The following is an 18,063-nucleotide window of genomic DNA, read 5'->3' on the forward strand; positions in this document are numbered from 1 at the left end:
ATGACTGAAAATATAATAGAGAGGAAGAAAATAAACTAAGAGGGCAAACTAGCGAGAAGTATGAAAACTAACAAGAAGACCAGAATCTTAGAGGGCAGTGACAATTGAATGGTCACTTATTATTCTTTCGTTGAACACGGGCGTCGCTGGCTGGCCAGCATTTATTGCCCATCTCTAGTTGCCTGAGGGCAGTTCAGAGTCAACCACATTGCTGTGGCTCTGTAGTCACATGCAGGCCAGACCAGGTAAGGTGGCAGATTTCCTTCCCTAAAGAGACATGAGTGAACCAGGTGGGTTTTTCCGACAATCGACATCATCAGTAGCTTCTTAATTCCAGATTTTAAAAAAAATTGAATTCAAATCCCACAATCTGCCGTGGCGGGATTCGAACCCGGGTCCCTAAACGTTAGCTGAGTTCCTGGATTAATAGTCTGGCCACAATATCACTTGGCCATCGCCTCCCCCACTGCTCGGAAGATCCGGGCTACACCAAGCCCAGGGAACATCTTTGCCGCAACATTGAGCCGAGGGACAGGATTTTCTGGTCTGACTCCTGCCCAAATTCCCCTCCCGCAGTGGACGGGACTGAAAAATATGTCTTTATTTGAGCCCACCAGAAGATTCTGTCGTTCATTTTGCCCAGAGTGAAAAATAAAATAAAAAGATCGCTAATTTTGAGACGTCAACTGGCAGTCAGATGTTCTAAAAGCGAATTTGCAGTGATATCTTCCAGAAAGTAAGACAAGAACAAGAAACTAAAGTTTAAAGGATCAAATTTTCATTGTAAAAGTCACAGAGAACCAAGTCACATTGATGTCAGGTTCCTTCGGAAGGAAAGTATGCGTTACCTCTTGCGCGAATGTAAAGGAAGGAGTTGGTGTCTGGAACCATGTTCGTCGGTATTTCTTCAATAATCTGATAGGAGCTCTTCCCTAATAATAATAAAAATAATTTTCGTAAGAGCAATTGAATGAAGATGAAAAAAATGCAGCTACATACATATGATGGTGGCACAGTGGTTGGCACTGCTGCCTCACAGCGCCAGAGACCCGGGTTCGATTCTGGGTTCGGTGACTGTCTTTGTGGAGTTTGCACATTCTCCCCGCATCTGCATGGGTTTCCCCTGGGTGCTCCGGTTTCTTCCCACACTCCAAAGATGTGCAGGATAGGTGGATTGGCCATTCTAAATTGCCACTTATTGTGCAAAGTGGTGTCGGTTCGGTGATTAAGCCATGGTAAATGTCCGGGGGTTGTGGGGAAAGGGTGGAGAGGTGGGCCTAGGTGGAATGCACTTTCGGAGAGTCAGTGCCAACTTGATGGACTGGACGACCCCTTTCTGCGTGGCAGGGATTCTATGGCTGATGTTTTTACTTCTAGGTGTTGTCCATGGGATGGGCGCATCACTTGGTAAGGCCCCTCTACGTCACTCACCATCCTGGCTTGGAACTATATCACCATTCTTTCACTGTCACTGGGTCAAAATCCTGGAACTCACTCCCTAACAGCACTGGGGGTATACCTACACCACAGAGATTGGAGATATTCAAGAAGGAATCTCACCACCACATTCTCGAGGGCAATTGCTGATGGGCCATAAATGGTGTGCCCAGCCAGTGATCCCCACACCTTGTAAATGAATTAAGAAAAAATAATTTTGCCCAATCAATTCCTTTCAAACTGAATGGCTTTCTAGGCTGATGGCATTCAAGAGTCAACAGCATTGTTGTAGATCTGGAGTTACATTTAGTGTAAACCACTGAGGAGAGATATACAAAAGGGTCCAGAGGAGCAATGTTTTCACACAGAGGGTGGTGAGTGTCTGGAACAAGCTAGCAGAGGTAGTAGTAGAGGCGGGTACAATTTTGTCTTTTAAAAAGTACTTAAACAGTTACATGGGTAAGATGGGCATAGAGAGATATGCGCCAAATTTGGACAATTGGGACTAGCTTAGTGGTAAAAACTGGGCGGCATGGACAAGTTGGGCCAAAGGGCCTGTTTCCATGCTGTAAACCTCAATGACTCTATGACCAGCCAGGTAAGGATGAGATTTCAAAACTTAAAAGGCCATACATGAATCAGATAGGTTATATTTTTGACAATGCACGGTCCCCATTATTGATTAATTTTTAATTCCAGGTTGATTAATTGTATTTGAATTCCACCAACTGCTAAGGTGGGTTTGAACCCTTGTCCCAAGAACATCTGCCTGGGCCTCTGGATTACCACTCCACAAGCATTAGCACTACTCCAATGATGATGAGCTCAAAGCTGGGGATGACTCACCTTGACAGCCTGCACACCTGGGTCGGGCAGCCATTTAGATGGGAAGGTTTTGGTTAAGGACAGTTTCCCACCCCAAGAGCTACCGGTCAATTGAGGCAGTGGTGGTGGTGGGGAGCTGGCAGCTCAGCAGCGCCCTGGAGAACACTGGCCACTGTAGGAACTGCACCTGGAGGAAGATACTGCCAGGGGATAAGTGGTGCCAGAGAGCGCCAGCGTCAAGTGAGGGCAGGTAGCACCATTTCTGAGAGGTTGGTCATTGCTGTTCGGTGGTGCGGGAGCATGGCATCATGGCAGAAAGATGACAAGACTTCATGAAGTGCCTTTCCTCATTGCTTAGCTCCCGACAGTCTGTTCACAGAAGACAAGTAAAATTTATTTTGATGTGTTTAGATTAAAATGTGATCAGAATCTCGACAGTGCAGAAGGAGGCCATTCAGCCCATCGAACTTGCACTGACAACAATCCCACCCCGGCCCTATCCCCTTAACCCCATGTATTTACCCTGGCTAGTCCCACTAACACTAAGGGGTGATTTATCATGACCAATCCGCCTAACCTGCACATCTTTGGATTGTGGGAGGAAACCAGAGCAGCCGAAGGAAAGCAACGCAGACACGGGAAGAATGTGTAGACTCCACACAGTCACCCGAGGCCGGAATTGAACCTGGTTCCCTTATGCTGTGAGGCTAACCACTGTAAGGAGCATATGAAATGAACAGCTGAACATGCCTTTTACTAGGAAGATACATTGCTACCAAACTATGGTGTGAAGTTGAATTCCAAGCACACTCTGTACTCACCACGTGGATTAATGGCAATACTTCTTTCTTCTGTCTTTATCACACCTTCTCCCTATGTGAGCAAGTGAACAGGCACAAATAAACGGTGCAGAAATGTTGATGTTGTGTGGAGTAACATCAATTACTCAGTCTTCACCACAACAGGCAATCCAACCTTGGTAGAGGCCAGTGCCGCTGTACCCATCGCCCCCTTGCCAGCTGATCTACATAGCCTTCTGGTCGAGCAATGTCTCAATGTTAACATTCTCATAGTTCTGGTCAATAACCTCAATGGCATAGTCATGATGTGGAGATGCTGGCGTTGGACTGGGGTGGGTGCAGTAAGAAGTCTCACAACACCAGGTTAAAGCCCAACAGGTTTATTTGGTAGCACAAGCTTTCGGTGAGACTTACCTGATGAAGGGGCAGCGCTCCGAAAACTCGTGCTACCAAATAAACCTGTTGGATTTTAACCTGGTGCTGTGAGACTTCTTACTCAATGGCATGACCACTAAGTTTATTCACACCCATGCTTCTATAACCACACACCATCAGGTAAACATCTCCAATTCGTGCCTCTTGCACATCTCAGATTTTAATCGCTCTACCATTGGAGGGGAGTCCATTCAACGGCATGGTGGCACAGTCGTCAGCACTGCTGCCTCACAGCGTCAAGGACCCCAGTTTGATTCCCGGCTTGGGTCACTGTCTGTGCGAAGTCTGCACGTTCTCCCCGTGTCTGTATGGGTTTCCTCCGGGTGCTCCAGTTTCCTCCCACAGTCCGAAAGACATGCGGGTTAGGTGGATTGGCCATGTTAAATTTTCCTTCAGTGTACCCTAACACTGGAGCCGGAGTGTGGCGACGAGGGGATTTTCACAGTAACTTCATTGCAATGTTAATGTCAGCCTACTTGTGACACTAATAACTAAACTTAAAAATTTTAGAGGCCACCAAACCCTGGAAGTAAACCTCTCTGATCCTCTACCTCTTCCTTGCAGATGTTAACTAAAAACCTATGTTGTTGACAAAGAATGTGGGGCGGTATTGTACCACCCTGCTGACCACGGGTGTGGATGTGGATATATGTGTAGCGATGCTTGGATGGTGATGTCTTCCTTGATTGTAGAAACTAGTAGTAATCTAATGCTTACAGTATTATAGTATAAGTGAGTATAAACTATTGCCTGGCTCCTTGCGGCTGGGTGAGGTCATGTGATGGTATGGCCTTGTTCTGCAGACAACTGCCTGCTAAGATAAGCTGAATGCAGCTGCGATCACTTGTTATCACACACGTGTTCTGTGTTGCAGCATATGTGCACAGAATGTGACTGGCCAGTGAAGGTCAGCACGAGGAGTGCACGAAGCATTATTATCCTCTGATTGGTAACGAGTATATTGGGGTATAGTTGGTAGGCTATCGGGTCGCTTGCATGCGTTAGAAAAAAAGTATTTGTATTGTACCAAAACAAAGAACTGTGTTCAGTCTCCCCTGAGGGCTGCAGGCTTTGTTAGCCTGCATCATTAAGGAAGACTGACCCGATGTCGTAACATAATGAAATAAAGAGGTTGATTAAACATCTGGATTGAATCAATTTGTTGTCGAACCAAGCCTGATAGAGTGTAATTTGAGATTATCATGGGAATCGGAGCTGGCGCAGGGGCGAACAATAAAGTAAAGTTTATTTATTGGTCACAAGTAAGGCTTACATTAACACTGCAATGAAGTTACTGTGAAATTCCCCCAGTCGCCACACTTCCGCGCCTGTTCAGGTCAATGCACCTAACCAGCACGTCCTTCAGCACCTGGAGGAAACCCACGCAGACACGAGGAGAACGTGCAAACTCCACACAGACAGTGACCCAAGCCGGGAATCAAACCCGGGTCCCTGGCGCTGTGAGGCAGCAGTGCTAACCACTGAGCTACCATAATGGGAAGATCTGTTGGCCTCAGGCAGGATTTTAAGGTTTTGGGACCAGCAAGGCCGTAAAATCCTGTCCATTGTCACCCGTTCTGATATATTCATCCATGTCTCAGTGTCAAATGCAATTTGTTCACCTTCCTGTGAAGGGCTTTGGGATACCTTGCTATGTCAAAAGGTGCAACATAATATCTTTATTTTTGCTTATTTATTTCACACTTGTTGCTTAGATTAATCCGTAAAGTTATTAATCAGTTATACAGTGCACCTAACACACAAACAGCAGTATTGAGATGTCAAGTATCGAATAAATTCATACTTTTCTATAAGAATTGCAAAATTAATTAAGACATTAATTTTGCTTTCACTTTGAAATGCATTGAAAAAAATCATTCACCGATCATTAACGAAAGGTCTTTATCCGATGAAGATTTCATTGCTTTTTTAAACTGAAATTCAAGGGGGTGAAACATAGAAACTCGAAGCAGGATTAGGCCACTCGGCCCTTCGAGCCTGCTCCGCCATTCATTTTGATCATGGCTGACCACTGAATTCAATATCCTGATTCCCCCCTTCCCCCATATCCCTTGATCCTTTTAGCCCCAAGAGCTATATCTAATTTCTTCTTGAAATCAGACGATGTTTTGGCCTCAACTACATTCTGTGGCAGCAAATTCCACACATTCACCACCCTCTGCGCGAAGAATATTTTTCCTTATCTCAGTTCTAAAAGGTTTACCCCTTATCCTCAAATTACGACCCCTAGTTCTGGACTCCCCCCACCATTGGGAACATTCTTTCTGAATCTACCCTGTCTGACCCCGTTAGAATTTTATAAGCGTCTATGAGATCCCCTCTCACTCTTCCAAACTTTAATGAATATAATCCTAGCCGACTTAGTCTCTCCCCATATGGCAGACCTGCCATCCCAGGAATCAGTCTGATAAACCTTCGCTGTACTCCCTCTATAGCAAGGACATCCTTCCTCAGTTAAGGACACCAAAACTGCACACAATACTCCTGGTGTGGCCTCACCAATGCCCTGTACAATTTCAGCAAAACATTGTTATCCCTATACTCAAATCCTCTAGCTAAGAAGGCCAACATACCATTTGCCTTCTTTACAGCCTGCTGTACCTGCACGCTTACTTTCAGTGCTGTTACTTAAAGCCACATGGCGTCCGGCAGAAATATACAGAGAAAATGCTGGATAAACTCAGCAGGTCTGGCAGCATCTGAGGAGGGCGAATTGTTTTGAATTGGGATGACTCTTCCTCAGAGCGGTAGAGAGGGAGAAATTTATAAAAGCAAAATACTGCAGATGCTGGAAATCAGAAAATTCTGGAGAGAGAGGAATATTCCAGTCCGTATGTGTCTTCTATAGAAATTAGCAGACTCTTCTGTCGATGAATCATATGGCTCCAAACATTAACTCTATGTCTCTCTCCCACAGATGCTGCCAGGTCTGCTGAGTTTATCCATATGTGTTCATATTCAAGGAAGGAACGTGATGGATTTTAGACGGTTTAAGGTGGGGTGGAACAGGTGGAGCAAAATAGAACTTCAGGAATACGTCTGAGTGAGGAAAGAGTAGACAAGGCCATCGGGAATCCATCGATCCTTCTGGTTGTGGGATCTCCCAATCTCATCGGTGGCAATCTTCCACCCCGCCGCCCCTCACCATCACCTTAGCCCCCTCCCCACCATCTCCTCGCTTTGATATGGCACGGTGGCACAGCGGTTAGCACTGCTGTTTCATGGAACCAGGGACCCGGGTTCAATTCCAGCCTCGGGTCACTGTCTGTGTGGAGTTTGCATATTCTCCCCGTGTCTGCATAGATTTCCTTCAGGTGCTCCGGTTTCCTCTCACACTCAAAGGATTTGCGGGTTAGGTTGATTGGCCAATCTAAATTGACCTTAGTGTCAGGGGAACTAGCAGGGTAAATATATGGGGTTATGGGAATAGGGTCATGGTGCGTTTGTAGTCAGTGCAGACTAGGGATAGGCCGAATGGCCTCCCTCTGCATTGTCAGGCATCTACGATTCTGTGATTGATCCCTGGTGGAGTGGTTGGCAAACAGTGCAAAATGGTGTTGACGGTGGCGGGACTGGAAGATCACCCTGCTGGTCAAAGACGAGCTGCCTTCGCAGCCGGAAAACATGCTACAAAGGCGGGAAGCGGAATCCCATCGAAGGGAAGTGTAAATGGCAGCATTAAGGACTGGCAATTTGCTGATGGTCTAACCAAAATGCAACGTAGACGAGTCCGGGGTTCCAATGGACTCTTTAGATGGATGACTGCGCAGGTGTGCAGGGATTTTTGGAAAGTTGGGATGAGCACAGGGTGGGGCTGGCCTTTGATATCTTGAGAACACCCTCTGTACTGACTCAAAACATGCTCCGAAACCAAGTCAGCAAATATTGGAAATTCTCCACACTTCAGCCAGCATCTCGAGGGAGAACCAATGTCAGTATTTCAGCTCAAAGACTTTGCATCAGAGCTTTGCCTCAAACACACCAACGCCTCTACTTTCTCAGAAGACTAAGGAAATTTGGCATGTCAGCTGCGACTCTCACCAACTTTTATGGATGCACCATAGAAAGCATTCTTTCTGGTTGTATCACAGCTTGGTATGGCTCCTGCTCTGCCCAAGACCGCAAGGAACTGCACAAGGTCGTGAATGTAGCCCAATCCATCGTGCAAACCAGCCTCCCATCCATTGACTCTGTCTACACTTCCCGCTGCCTCGACAAAGCAGCCAGCATAATTAAGGACCCCTCGCACCCCGGACATTCTCTCTTCCACCTTCTTCCTTCGGGAAAAAGATACAAAAGCCTGAGGTCACGTCCCAACTGACTCAAGAACAGCTTCTTTCCTGCTGCCGTCAGACTTTTGAATGGACTTCCCTTGCATTAAGTTGATCTTTCTCTATACCCTAGCTATGACTGTAACACTACATTCTGCACTCTCTCATTTCCGTCTCGATGAACGGTAGATTTTGTCTGTATCGCGTACAAGAAACAATACTTTTCACTGTATGTTAATACATGTGACAATAATAAATCAAATCAAAACCCCTTTGTTTTAATTTCATTTATTTTTAACTGTTGTCTCCCTTTTATTTCTTTATTGTGTTTATTTTTCTTTCCCCCACCACTCTTTCCCCCTATTTTATTCCTTTACCTTTCCTCCCCCTTTACTTCCCCTTTCCCCCTTTTTCTCAATTTTATCTCTCTCCCATCCCTGTCCCCCCACATCTTCATCTGTCACAGTTTACCCTCTGATTTCAGCTTCTCTGCCATTTGGCCATTCACACCTTCTATTCTCTCTATGGACAGCCATTAGCAGCCTTTCCCCTTCTTTCTGTGGCTGTGACTCATCTTTCATTCCCTCACTCTACTGTATAAATATCTCCCACTTTCTATGTCTTTTAGCTTTGACGAAGGGTCATCTGAACTTGAAACATCAGCTTTTTTCTCTCCTCACAGATGCTGCCAGACCTGCTGAGATTTTCCAGCATTTTCTCTTTTGGTTGCATCACAACTGTTACCCTTTTATTTCAGATTTTCAGCATCATGATGCCACTGGAAAGGAACGTGGGGGACAGTAGAAGAGGGGAAAGTAGAGGAAATACTTTCCTTTTGCATTCACTCATGGGATTTGGCTTCACTGGCTCAGCCAGCAGCCATTGCCCATCCCTAATTGCCTTCGAGAAGGTGGTGGTGAGCCGCCTTCTTGAACCGTTGCAGTCCAAGTGGTGTAGGTACACCCACAGTGCTTTTAGGGAGAGTGTTCCAGGATTTTGCCCCGCCAACAGTGAAGGAATAGCGATACATTGCCAAGTCAGGATAGCAAAGTCAGGATGGCACGGTGGCACAGTGGTTAGCACTGCTGCTGCACAGCGCCAGGGGACCCAGATTCGTTTCCCGGCTTGGGTCACTGTCTGTGTGGAGTTTGCACATTCTCCCCGTGTCTGCGTGGGTTTCCTCTGGGTGCTCCAGTTTCCCCCCATAGTCCAAGGATGTGCGGGTTAGGTGGATTGGCCATGCTACTTTGCCCCTTAGTGTCAGACTAGCTCGGGTAAATGCATGGGGTTATGGGGATAGGGCCTGGGTGGGATTGTGGTCGACGAAGACTCAATGGGCCGAATGGCCTCCTTCTGCTTTGTCGGATTTTATGATTCTATGATTGGCTTAGTGGGGAACTTTCAGTGACGGTGTTCCCATGTACCTGCAGTTCTTGTGCTTTCACATTGCAACGGTCATCACTTATAAAGGTGTCTTTTACGATCCTCGAATAATTCACAGCCAATGGCATACCTTTGGAACTGCACCCCACTGGTGTTATGTCGGACAAGGTTCCAGCTATTTTGAGGACACTGGAGATAGTTAACCACGTGGCATTTGTTCATTAGTATATCAGCCCACCTCAGCAGAACTACGTATTCTGCACCCTCTCTTTTCCTTCCCTCTATGTACTCTACGTACTGTTTTGTCTGTACAGTGCGCAAGAGTCAATACTTTTCACTGTATCCCAATACATGTGACAATAACAAAATTAAGAGCATATTAAAGACAAGGGATGGGGATGAAGTTGGGAGAGCATCTTCAGAAACTCATTCCAGGGTGCAGCCTCGCTGTGAAAACCTGCAGCTACACCATAAGAAAAGAGGGACAAAAGGGAGTGCAAAATGACCAGACAATTCAAACTAATATATGTTGCTAGAGAGTGTGACCAACATAGAATAGAAAATTCACAAGCAGGCATGGTGTCTCTTCCAGAGAATTCAGAATGAGGAATAAGTACATGCCAGAGGGAGGAAATGTAATCCCACCAACACCTCTACTTTCTCAGGAGTCTAAGGAAATTTGGCATGTCCGCCACGACTCTCATCAATTTTTACAGGTGCACCATAGAAAGCATTCTTTCTGGATGTATCACAGCTTGGTATGGCTCCTGCTCTGACCAAGACCGCAAGAAACTACAAAGGGTTATTAACATAGCCCAGTCCATCACACAAATCAGCCTCCCATCCGTGGATTCTGTCTGCACTTCTGCTGCCTCGGGAAAGCAGCCAGCATAATCAAGGGCCCCACACATAAAGAACAAAGAACAGTACAGCACAGGAAACAGGCCCTTCGGCCCTCCAAGCCTGTGCCGCTCCTTGGTCCAACTAGACCAATCGCTTGTATCCCTCCATTCCCAGGATGCTCATGTGACGATCCAGGTAAGTCTTAAATGATGTCAGTGTGTCTGCCTCCACCACCCTACTTGGCAGCGCATTCCAGGCCCCCACCACCCTCTGTGTAAAAAACATCCCTCTAATATCTGAGTTATACTTCGCCCCTCTCACCTTGAGCCCATGACCCCTCGTGATCGTCACTTCTGATCTGGGAAAAAGCTTCCCACCGTTCACCCTATCTATCCCCTTCATAATCTTGTACACCTTTATTAGATCTCCCCTCATTCTCCGTCTTTCTAGGGAGAACAACCCCAGTCTACCCAATCTCTCCTCAAAGCTAAGACCCTCCATACCAGGCAACATCCTGGTAAACCTTCTCTGCACTCTCTCTAAAGCCTCCACGTCCTTCTGGTAGTGCGGCGACCAGAACTGGACGCAGTACTCCAAATGTGGCCTAACCAGCGTTCTATACAGCTGCATCATCAGATTCCAGCTTTTATACTCTATACCCCGTCCTATAAAGGCAAGCATACCATATGCCTTCTTCACCACTTTCTCCACCTGTGTTGTCACCTTCAAGGATTTGTGGACTTGCACATCTAGGTCCCTCTGTGTTTCTATACTCTTGCTGGCTCTGCCATTTATTGTATAACTCTTCCCTACATTATTTCTTCCAAAATGCATCACTTCGCATTTATCCGGATTAAATTCCATCTGCCACCTCTCCGCCCAATTTTCCAGCCTATCTATATCTTGCTGTATTGCCCGACAATGCTCATCGCTATCCGCAAGTCCAGCCATCTTCATGTCATCCGCAAACTTGCTGATAACACCAGTTACGCCTTCTTCCAAATCATTTATATATATCACAAATAGCAGAGGTCCCAGTACAGAGCCCTGCGGAACACCACTGGTCACAGACCTCCAGCCGGAAAAAGACCCTTCGACCACTACCCTCTGTCTCCTATGGCCAAGCCAGTTCTCCACCCATCTAGCCACTTCTCCTTGAATCCCATGAGCCTTAACCTTCTTAACCAACCTGCCATGTGGGACTTTGTCAAATGCCTTACTGAAATCCATATAGACGACATCCACGGCCGTTCCTTCGTCAACCATTTTTGTCACCTCCTCAAAAAACTCCACCAAATTTGTAAGGCACGACCTCCCTCTTACAAAACCATGCTGTCTGTCACTAATGAGATTGTTCCGTTCTAAATGCACATACATCCTGTCTCTAAGAATCCTCTCCAACAACCTCCCTACCACGGACGTCAAGCTCACCGGCCTATAATTTCCCGCGTTATCCCTGCTACCCTTCTTAAACAACGGGACCACATTCGCTATCCTCCAATCCTCAGGGACCTCACCTGTGTCCAAAGAAGTGACAAAGATTTCCATCAGAGGCCCAGCAATTTCATCTCTCGTCTCCCTGAGCATCGGGAAAAAGATACAAAAGTCTGAGGTCACGACTCAAGAACTGCTTTTTCCCTGCTGCTGTCAGAATTTTGAATGGTCCTTCCTTATATTAAGTTGATCTTTCTCTGTGACTGTAACATACTGCATCCTCTCCTTTCCTTCTCCCCTATGTACTCTATGAACAATATGCTTAATGGCATGCAACAAACAATACTTTTCACTGTATCCTAATACATGTGGCAATAATAAATCAAATCAACTTAAATCAAAAATCAAATTAATTAATATCATTGACTCACCACTACATTGAGGTTTTTTGAAATGGCATCACTTATCATTCCATCCTCATGGTAGGCAACCACGGCGATTGGAATGGTACCAATGGCGAGTGGGACAACCGAGAAGTATATAGCATAGGCCGTGTTTCCCTTGACCAGCACAGTTCTTGTGTTCTTCTCGCCTGTGGCAGGACTGCAAAGCGAATCTACAGGCTTCATGTATACTTTCATCTAGTTGTATACATAGAAAACAAAATGTATTACAAAGATGGAAGGTTGGTTAAACAAAATCAAATCATGCATTTTGGAAATAGAACATAGAACAATGAACAGTATGCCATAGGAACAGGCCCTTCAGCCCTCGAAGTTGTGCTGAACATGATGCCAAATTATACTAATCCCTTCTGACTGCCCTTGGTCTATATCCCTCTATTCTTTGCATATTCATGTGCTTATCTAAAAGTCCCATAAATGCCCCTATTGTATCTATCTGCGCGACCACCCCAGTCAGGGCTTTCCAGACAGCTACCACTGTAAAACCTTGCCCCTCACAGCTCCTTTGAACTTTCCCCCCCTCACCTTAAATGCATGCCTCCTAGTATTAGACATTTCAACTCTGGGGAAAAGATTCTGACTGTCAGCCCTATCTATGCCTCTCATAATCTTATAGGCTTCAATCAGGTCTCCCCTCAGCCTCCGCCACTCTAAACAAAACAGCTCTAGTTTGTCCAGCCTCTCCTTACAGCTCACACCCTTTAATCCAGGCAGCATCCTGGTAAACCTTTTCTACACCTTCTCCAAATCCTCCATTCTTCCTGTAATGTGGCAACCAGAATTGAACGCAATACTCTAAGTGTGGCCTAACCAAAGTTTTATAAAGCTTCAACATGACATCCTGTCTCTTGTACTCCATGCCCCAACCAAGAAAGGCAAACACGCCATTTGCCTTCTTTGCCATCCCATCTACGTGTGTGACCAAAAGACAGTATATATATGACAGAATTAACATTGGTGCAAAAGGACCAGAAGCCAACTGCTCTCTGAGCATTCCCAGATCCCGCCCCATCTCCTCTCCCTGACAAACCGCCCCCCTGCACCCACATTCCCTTCTCACCACTGTCCTTGGTTAAGCAACGCTGCAATTTTACACTTATCCTCCTTCTTTTCAAATCTCTGCATGTTCTCACTCTTCCCTATCTATGTCTCTCCCCTTTTGCCTCACCATCCCCCTGATACACACATTACTTTTCCTGTGCAGCCTCAATTATAACCGCTCCACCTATAGTTGCCTCAGCCATCTAGGCTCCAAGACTTGGAATTCCTTCCCTAAACCTCCATGCCTCTCCTAACACAATTTATTTATTTAAGGAACTTTTTAAAGTTTATTTATTGTCAGAAGTAGGCTTACATTCACACTGCAATGAAGTTCGGGTAAAAATCCCCCAGTTGCCACACTCCGGCGCCTGCTTGGGTACACTGAGGGAGAATTTAGCATGGCTAATTCATCTAACCTGTACGTCTTTCAGACTGAAGGAGGAAACCGGCGCATCCAGAGGAAACCCATGCAGACACGGGGAGAACGTGCAAACTCCACACAGATAGTGACCCAAGCCGGGAATCGAACCCGGGTCCCTGATGCTGTGAGGCAGCAGTGCCAACCACTGTGCCACCGTGCCACCCTTCTTCTTGAACCCGACATTTTGGACTGACCATTTGGCTATCTATCCTGATATCTGCCTAGTTTGATTCAGTGCCATTATCTGCTTCGTAACACTTGCGTGTAGCGTCTTGCGACCTTTTATTAAGTTCAAGTCCCTCAAAGAAGTATAAATTGTTGTTCATTATGAAATATCATAGAAACCCTACAGTACAGAAAGAGGCCATTCGGCCCATCGCGTCTGCACCGACCATAATCCCACCCAGGCCCTACCCCCATATCCACCCACTAATCCCTCCAACCTATACATCTCAGGACACTAAGGGCAATTTTTAGCGTGGCCAATCAACCTAACCCGCACATTTTTGGACTGTGGGAGGAAACCGGAGCACCCGGAGGAAACCCACACAGTCACGAGGAGAATGTGCAAACTCCACACAGACAGTGACCCAAGCCAGAAATCGAACCCAGGTCCCTGGAGCTGTGAAGCAGCAGTGCTAACCACTGTGCTACCGTGCTGCCCTACTTGAGTCACACATGTTTGCCATTACCAATGGATTGGCTGCTAATATTGCCTTGTGGATTTTTTTCAGTGAGTTAGTGGTTCATTCCTGTCATTTTTTGTCGTTGATAACAAGCAAATGGGGGTGGCACGTTGGCACAGTGGTTAGCACTGCTAACTCACAGCGCCAGAGACCCGGATTTGATTCCAGCCTCGGGTCACTGTCTGTGCGGAGTCTGCACTTGTGTCTCCGTGGGTTTCCTTCGGGTGCTCCGGTTTCCTCCCACACTCCAAAGATGCGTGGGTTGGGTGATTGGCTGTGCTAAAAACGTGCATGGTCATGCGAAATCCTCCCTCAATGTACCCGAACAGGTACCGGAATGTGGTGACTAGGGATTTTCATAGTAACTTCATTGCAGTGTTTAATGTAAGGTTACTTTTAACACTAATACATAAACTTTAAACTAAACGTCTAACCATATTTCTTACATATTTCTGTGGTGAAAGATATATGTGGGATTCCCATAAGTCATGTGCTTTATTTGTTAACATGCAGGATTTTGTTTCCGATTCTGACAATGTTGGCCTTTGTTGGCCATCCCCAACTGCCCCTGAACTGGGTGGCTATCATAGAATCATAGAATGCCTACAGTGCAGAAGGAGCCATTCAGCCCATCGAGTCTGCACCAACAATGATCCCACCCAGGCCCTATCCCTGTAACCCCATGTATTTACCCTGATAATCCCCTGACAGTAGGGTCAATTTAGCACGGCCAATCAACATAACCCACACATCTTTGGACTGTGGGGGAAAACCGGAGCACGTGGAAGAAGCCTCTTTTGACACAGGCAGAACATGCAAACTCAACACAGGCATTCACCCAAGGTTGAAACTGAACCCGAGTCTCTGGTGCTGTGAGGCAGCAGTGTCAACCACTGTGCCACTTATGGTCTTACGATCAAGAGTGTTAGACGTCTTTGGACTCCTATCCCAGTGATATTACCAATGCACCACCTTCGCCCCTCAATGATGGCTTATTTGGGATTTGCCATGGCAATGGAACACAATTGTCTCTCCCACTCAATACATCTTTATTATCTGACTATCGCACTAAAGCTGACAACAACTTTCTGTTTCACATCTTACCGTGATGTCATCTTCGAGATAATTGTACAAAATTGCTCTCACTTCCAGCTGTTCATTTCTTTTGACGGAATATGGCAGCCTCAGCGCTATAAAAAATGGCCTGAAGACTTTCATTTTCTTGGGCTCCGCAACACAAAACCCTTAAAATGAAAAGATACATATCAAAACTTATATGTATAGTGATAGAAATCAGAGTGAAGACCACTCGGTCATGTCATGTCACATATATTCTGCCCAAGCCTGGTACTTGGTTCATTGTCTGCTGATACTTCATCCATCGGCATTGTCCCTGATAAACCTTTTCCTTCCCCAGTGCTGTTGCCTCCCACTCCCAGGGACACGGTGAGGAAGCAAATTTTTACATTGGCTGAAATCGGTGCTTGAGAAATATTTCCTTGATAAATTCAAATAATATGTTCATTTTGCGGCAGAGGGTGACACGGTGGCACAGTGGTTAGCACTGCTGCCTCATAGCGCCAGGGTTCGATTTCTGGCTTGGGTCACCGTCTGTGCAGAGTTGCAGAGTCTGCACGTTCTCCCCATGTCTGCGTGGGTTTCCTCCAGATGCTCTGGTTTCCTCCCACAGTCTGAAAGACGTGCTGGTTAGGTACACTGGCCATGCTAAATTCTCCCTCAGTGTACCCGAACAGGCGTCGGAGTGTGGCGACTAGGGGATTTTCACAGTAACTTCATTGCAGTGTTAATGTAAGCCCAGTTGTGAACTTTAAAAACCTCAATCTTTGTCACCACATTTGTGGATTTTCCAAACCATAAAATCTCTACAGTGCAGAAGGAGGCCATTCTGCCCATCAAATCTGCACCGGCTCTCCAAAAGAGCATCACCACCAAGTGCTGTCCCCTGCCTTATCCACCTAACCCAGTGCATTTACCTAAGCCAATCCACCTAAGCTACATAGCGTGGGAGATTAAAGAGCAATTTAGCATGACCAATCCACCTAACCAGCACATTTTTTCAATGTGGAAACCAGAGGACCCGGAGGAAACCCACACAGACACGAGGAGAACGTGCAAACTCCACGTGGACAGTGACTCGAGGCTGGAATCGAACCCGGGTCCCTGGCACTGTGAGGCTAACCACTGTGCCGGTTCCAATATTATTCCTTGCACGTCCCCGATTGTGCACAAACACCAACTCACATTGACTTCCATTCAAACTCACACCCAAAGTTTGGTCTTGCAGCAGTGGGAAATGGACGATAGTAAATTGGTGTTTGATTTTACGCTGTGCACAATCTCATTGGGGGGGGGAACAAAATGGGCCAGAGATGTAAAGCGAGCTACTGACTGACTGTAGTGACTCCCTCCCCACACCTCTCCTCTCCCCATGCCCCTCCTCCACTCCCTACACCCACACCCCCTCCTCCATCCCCTCCCCCACACCCCCTCTGCCATCCCCTCCCCTATTGCCCCTCCTCCACCCCTTCCCACTGTCACTCCTCCATCCCCTCCCCTATTGCCCCTCCTCCACCCCTTCCCACTGTCACTCCTCCATCCCCTCCCCTATTGCCCCTCCTCCACCCCCTTCCCACTGTCACTCCTCCATCCTCTCCACCATTGTCCCTCCACCATCTCTTTCCACACTCACTCCTCCATCCCCTCCCTCATCCCTTGCCCCCCACCTCTCCTCTTCCTATCCGCCAATACTCACTCCCCTCCACTCTCCCCACATCTCTCCCCCAAGACTCAATCCCCTCCCCTCTCCCCTCATCCCTCCCCCTCCCTGCATCCCTCCCCAACTCTCACTCCCCTCCCCCCGCACCCCTCCCCCAAGACTCAATCCCCTCCCCTCCCTGCATCCCTCCCCAACACTCACTCCCCTCCCCTTTCCCCACATCTCTCCCATAACACTCACTCCCCTCTCCTCTCCCCTCACCCCTCCCCCAACATTCGCACCCCTCCCTTCTCCCCGCACTCCTCCCCCAACACTCACTGTCCTCCCCTCTCCCCACAATCCTCCCCCAACACTCACTCCCCTCCCTTCTCCCCGCGTCCCTCCCCCAACACTCACTCCACTCCTCTCTCTCCTCACCCCTCCCCTCTCCCGTATCCTTCCCCCAACACTCACTCCCCTCCTCTCTCCCCGTATCCTTCCCACAACACTCACTCCCCTCCTCTCTCCCCTCACCCCTCCCCCAACACTCACTCCACTCCTCTCTCCGCTCACCCCTCCCCCAACACTCACTCCCCTCCCCTTTCCCGTATCCTTCCCCCAACACGCACTCCCCTCCCCTCTCCCCACACTCCTCCCCCGACACTCACTCCCCTCTCCCTGCATCCCTCCCCCAAAGCTCATTCCCCTACTCACTCCCAGCATCCCTCCCCCAAACTCACTCCCCTCCCCTCTGCCAACACCCCTCCCCCAACACTCACTTACCCCTCCCCGCATCCCTCCCCCAAGACTCACTCCCCTCCCCTCTCCCTGCATCCCTCCCCCAACCCTCACTCCCCTCCACTTTCCCCAGATTGCTCCCCTAACACTCACACCCTCCCCTCCCACCCCTCCCCCGACACTCACTCCCCTCCCCTCCCCCGACACTCACTCCCCTCCCCTCTCCCCGCACCCCTCCCCCGACACTCACTCCCCTCCCCTCTCCCCGCTTCCCTCCCCCAACACTCACTCCCCTCCCCTTTCTCGCAGACCTCCCCCAACACTCACTCCCCTCCTCTCTCCGCTCACTCCCCTCCCCTTTCCCGTATCCTTCCCCCAACACGCACTTCCCTCCCCTCTCCCCACACTCCTCCCGCGACACTCACTCCCCTCTCCCTGCATCCCTCCCCCAAAGCTCATTCCCCTACTCACTCCCAGCATCCCTCCCCCAAACTCACTCACCTCCCCTCTGCCAACACCCCTCCCCCAACACTCACTTACCCCTCCCC

At 47.8% G+C, this 18,063-nt stretch overlaps 1 protein-coding gene across 1 annotated transcript in view; it reads right to left on the reverse strand.

Moving 5' to 3' along the window:
* The window catches only part of LOC144496912 (complement C4-like), a 137,801-nt gene that overhangs the window by 60,250 nt on the left and 59,488 nt on the right, over nucleotides 1-18,063 (reverse strand). Inside the window, exons 20-23 of the mRNA XM_078217528.1 lie at nucleotides 15,166-15,305; nucleotides 11,881-12,090; nucleotides 3,084-3,135; nucleotides 849-932 (exon numbers count right to left, since the gene is read on the reverse strand). Of these exons, the coding sequence (XP_078073654.1) occupies nucleotides 849-932; nucleotides 3,084-3,135; nucleotides 11,881-12,090; nucleotides 15,166-15,305 (486 nt within the window). The remainder of the gene's footprint in view (nucleotides 1-848; nucleotides 933-3,083; nucleotides 3,136-11,880; nucleotides 12,091-15,165; nucleotides 15,306-18,063) is intronic.

The sequence above is a fragment of the Mustelus asterias genome, chromosome 8 (assembly GCF_964213995.1).
Source record: "Mustelus asterias chromosome 8, sMusAst1.hap1.1, whole genome shotgun sequence".
Lineage (NCBI taxonomy): Eukaryota > Metazoa > Chordata > Chondrichthyes > Carcharhiniformes > Triakidae > Mustelus > Mustelus asterias.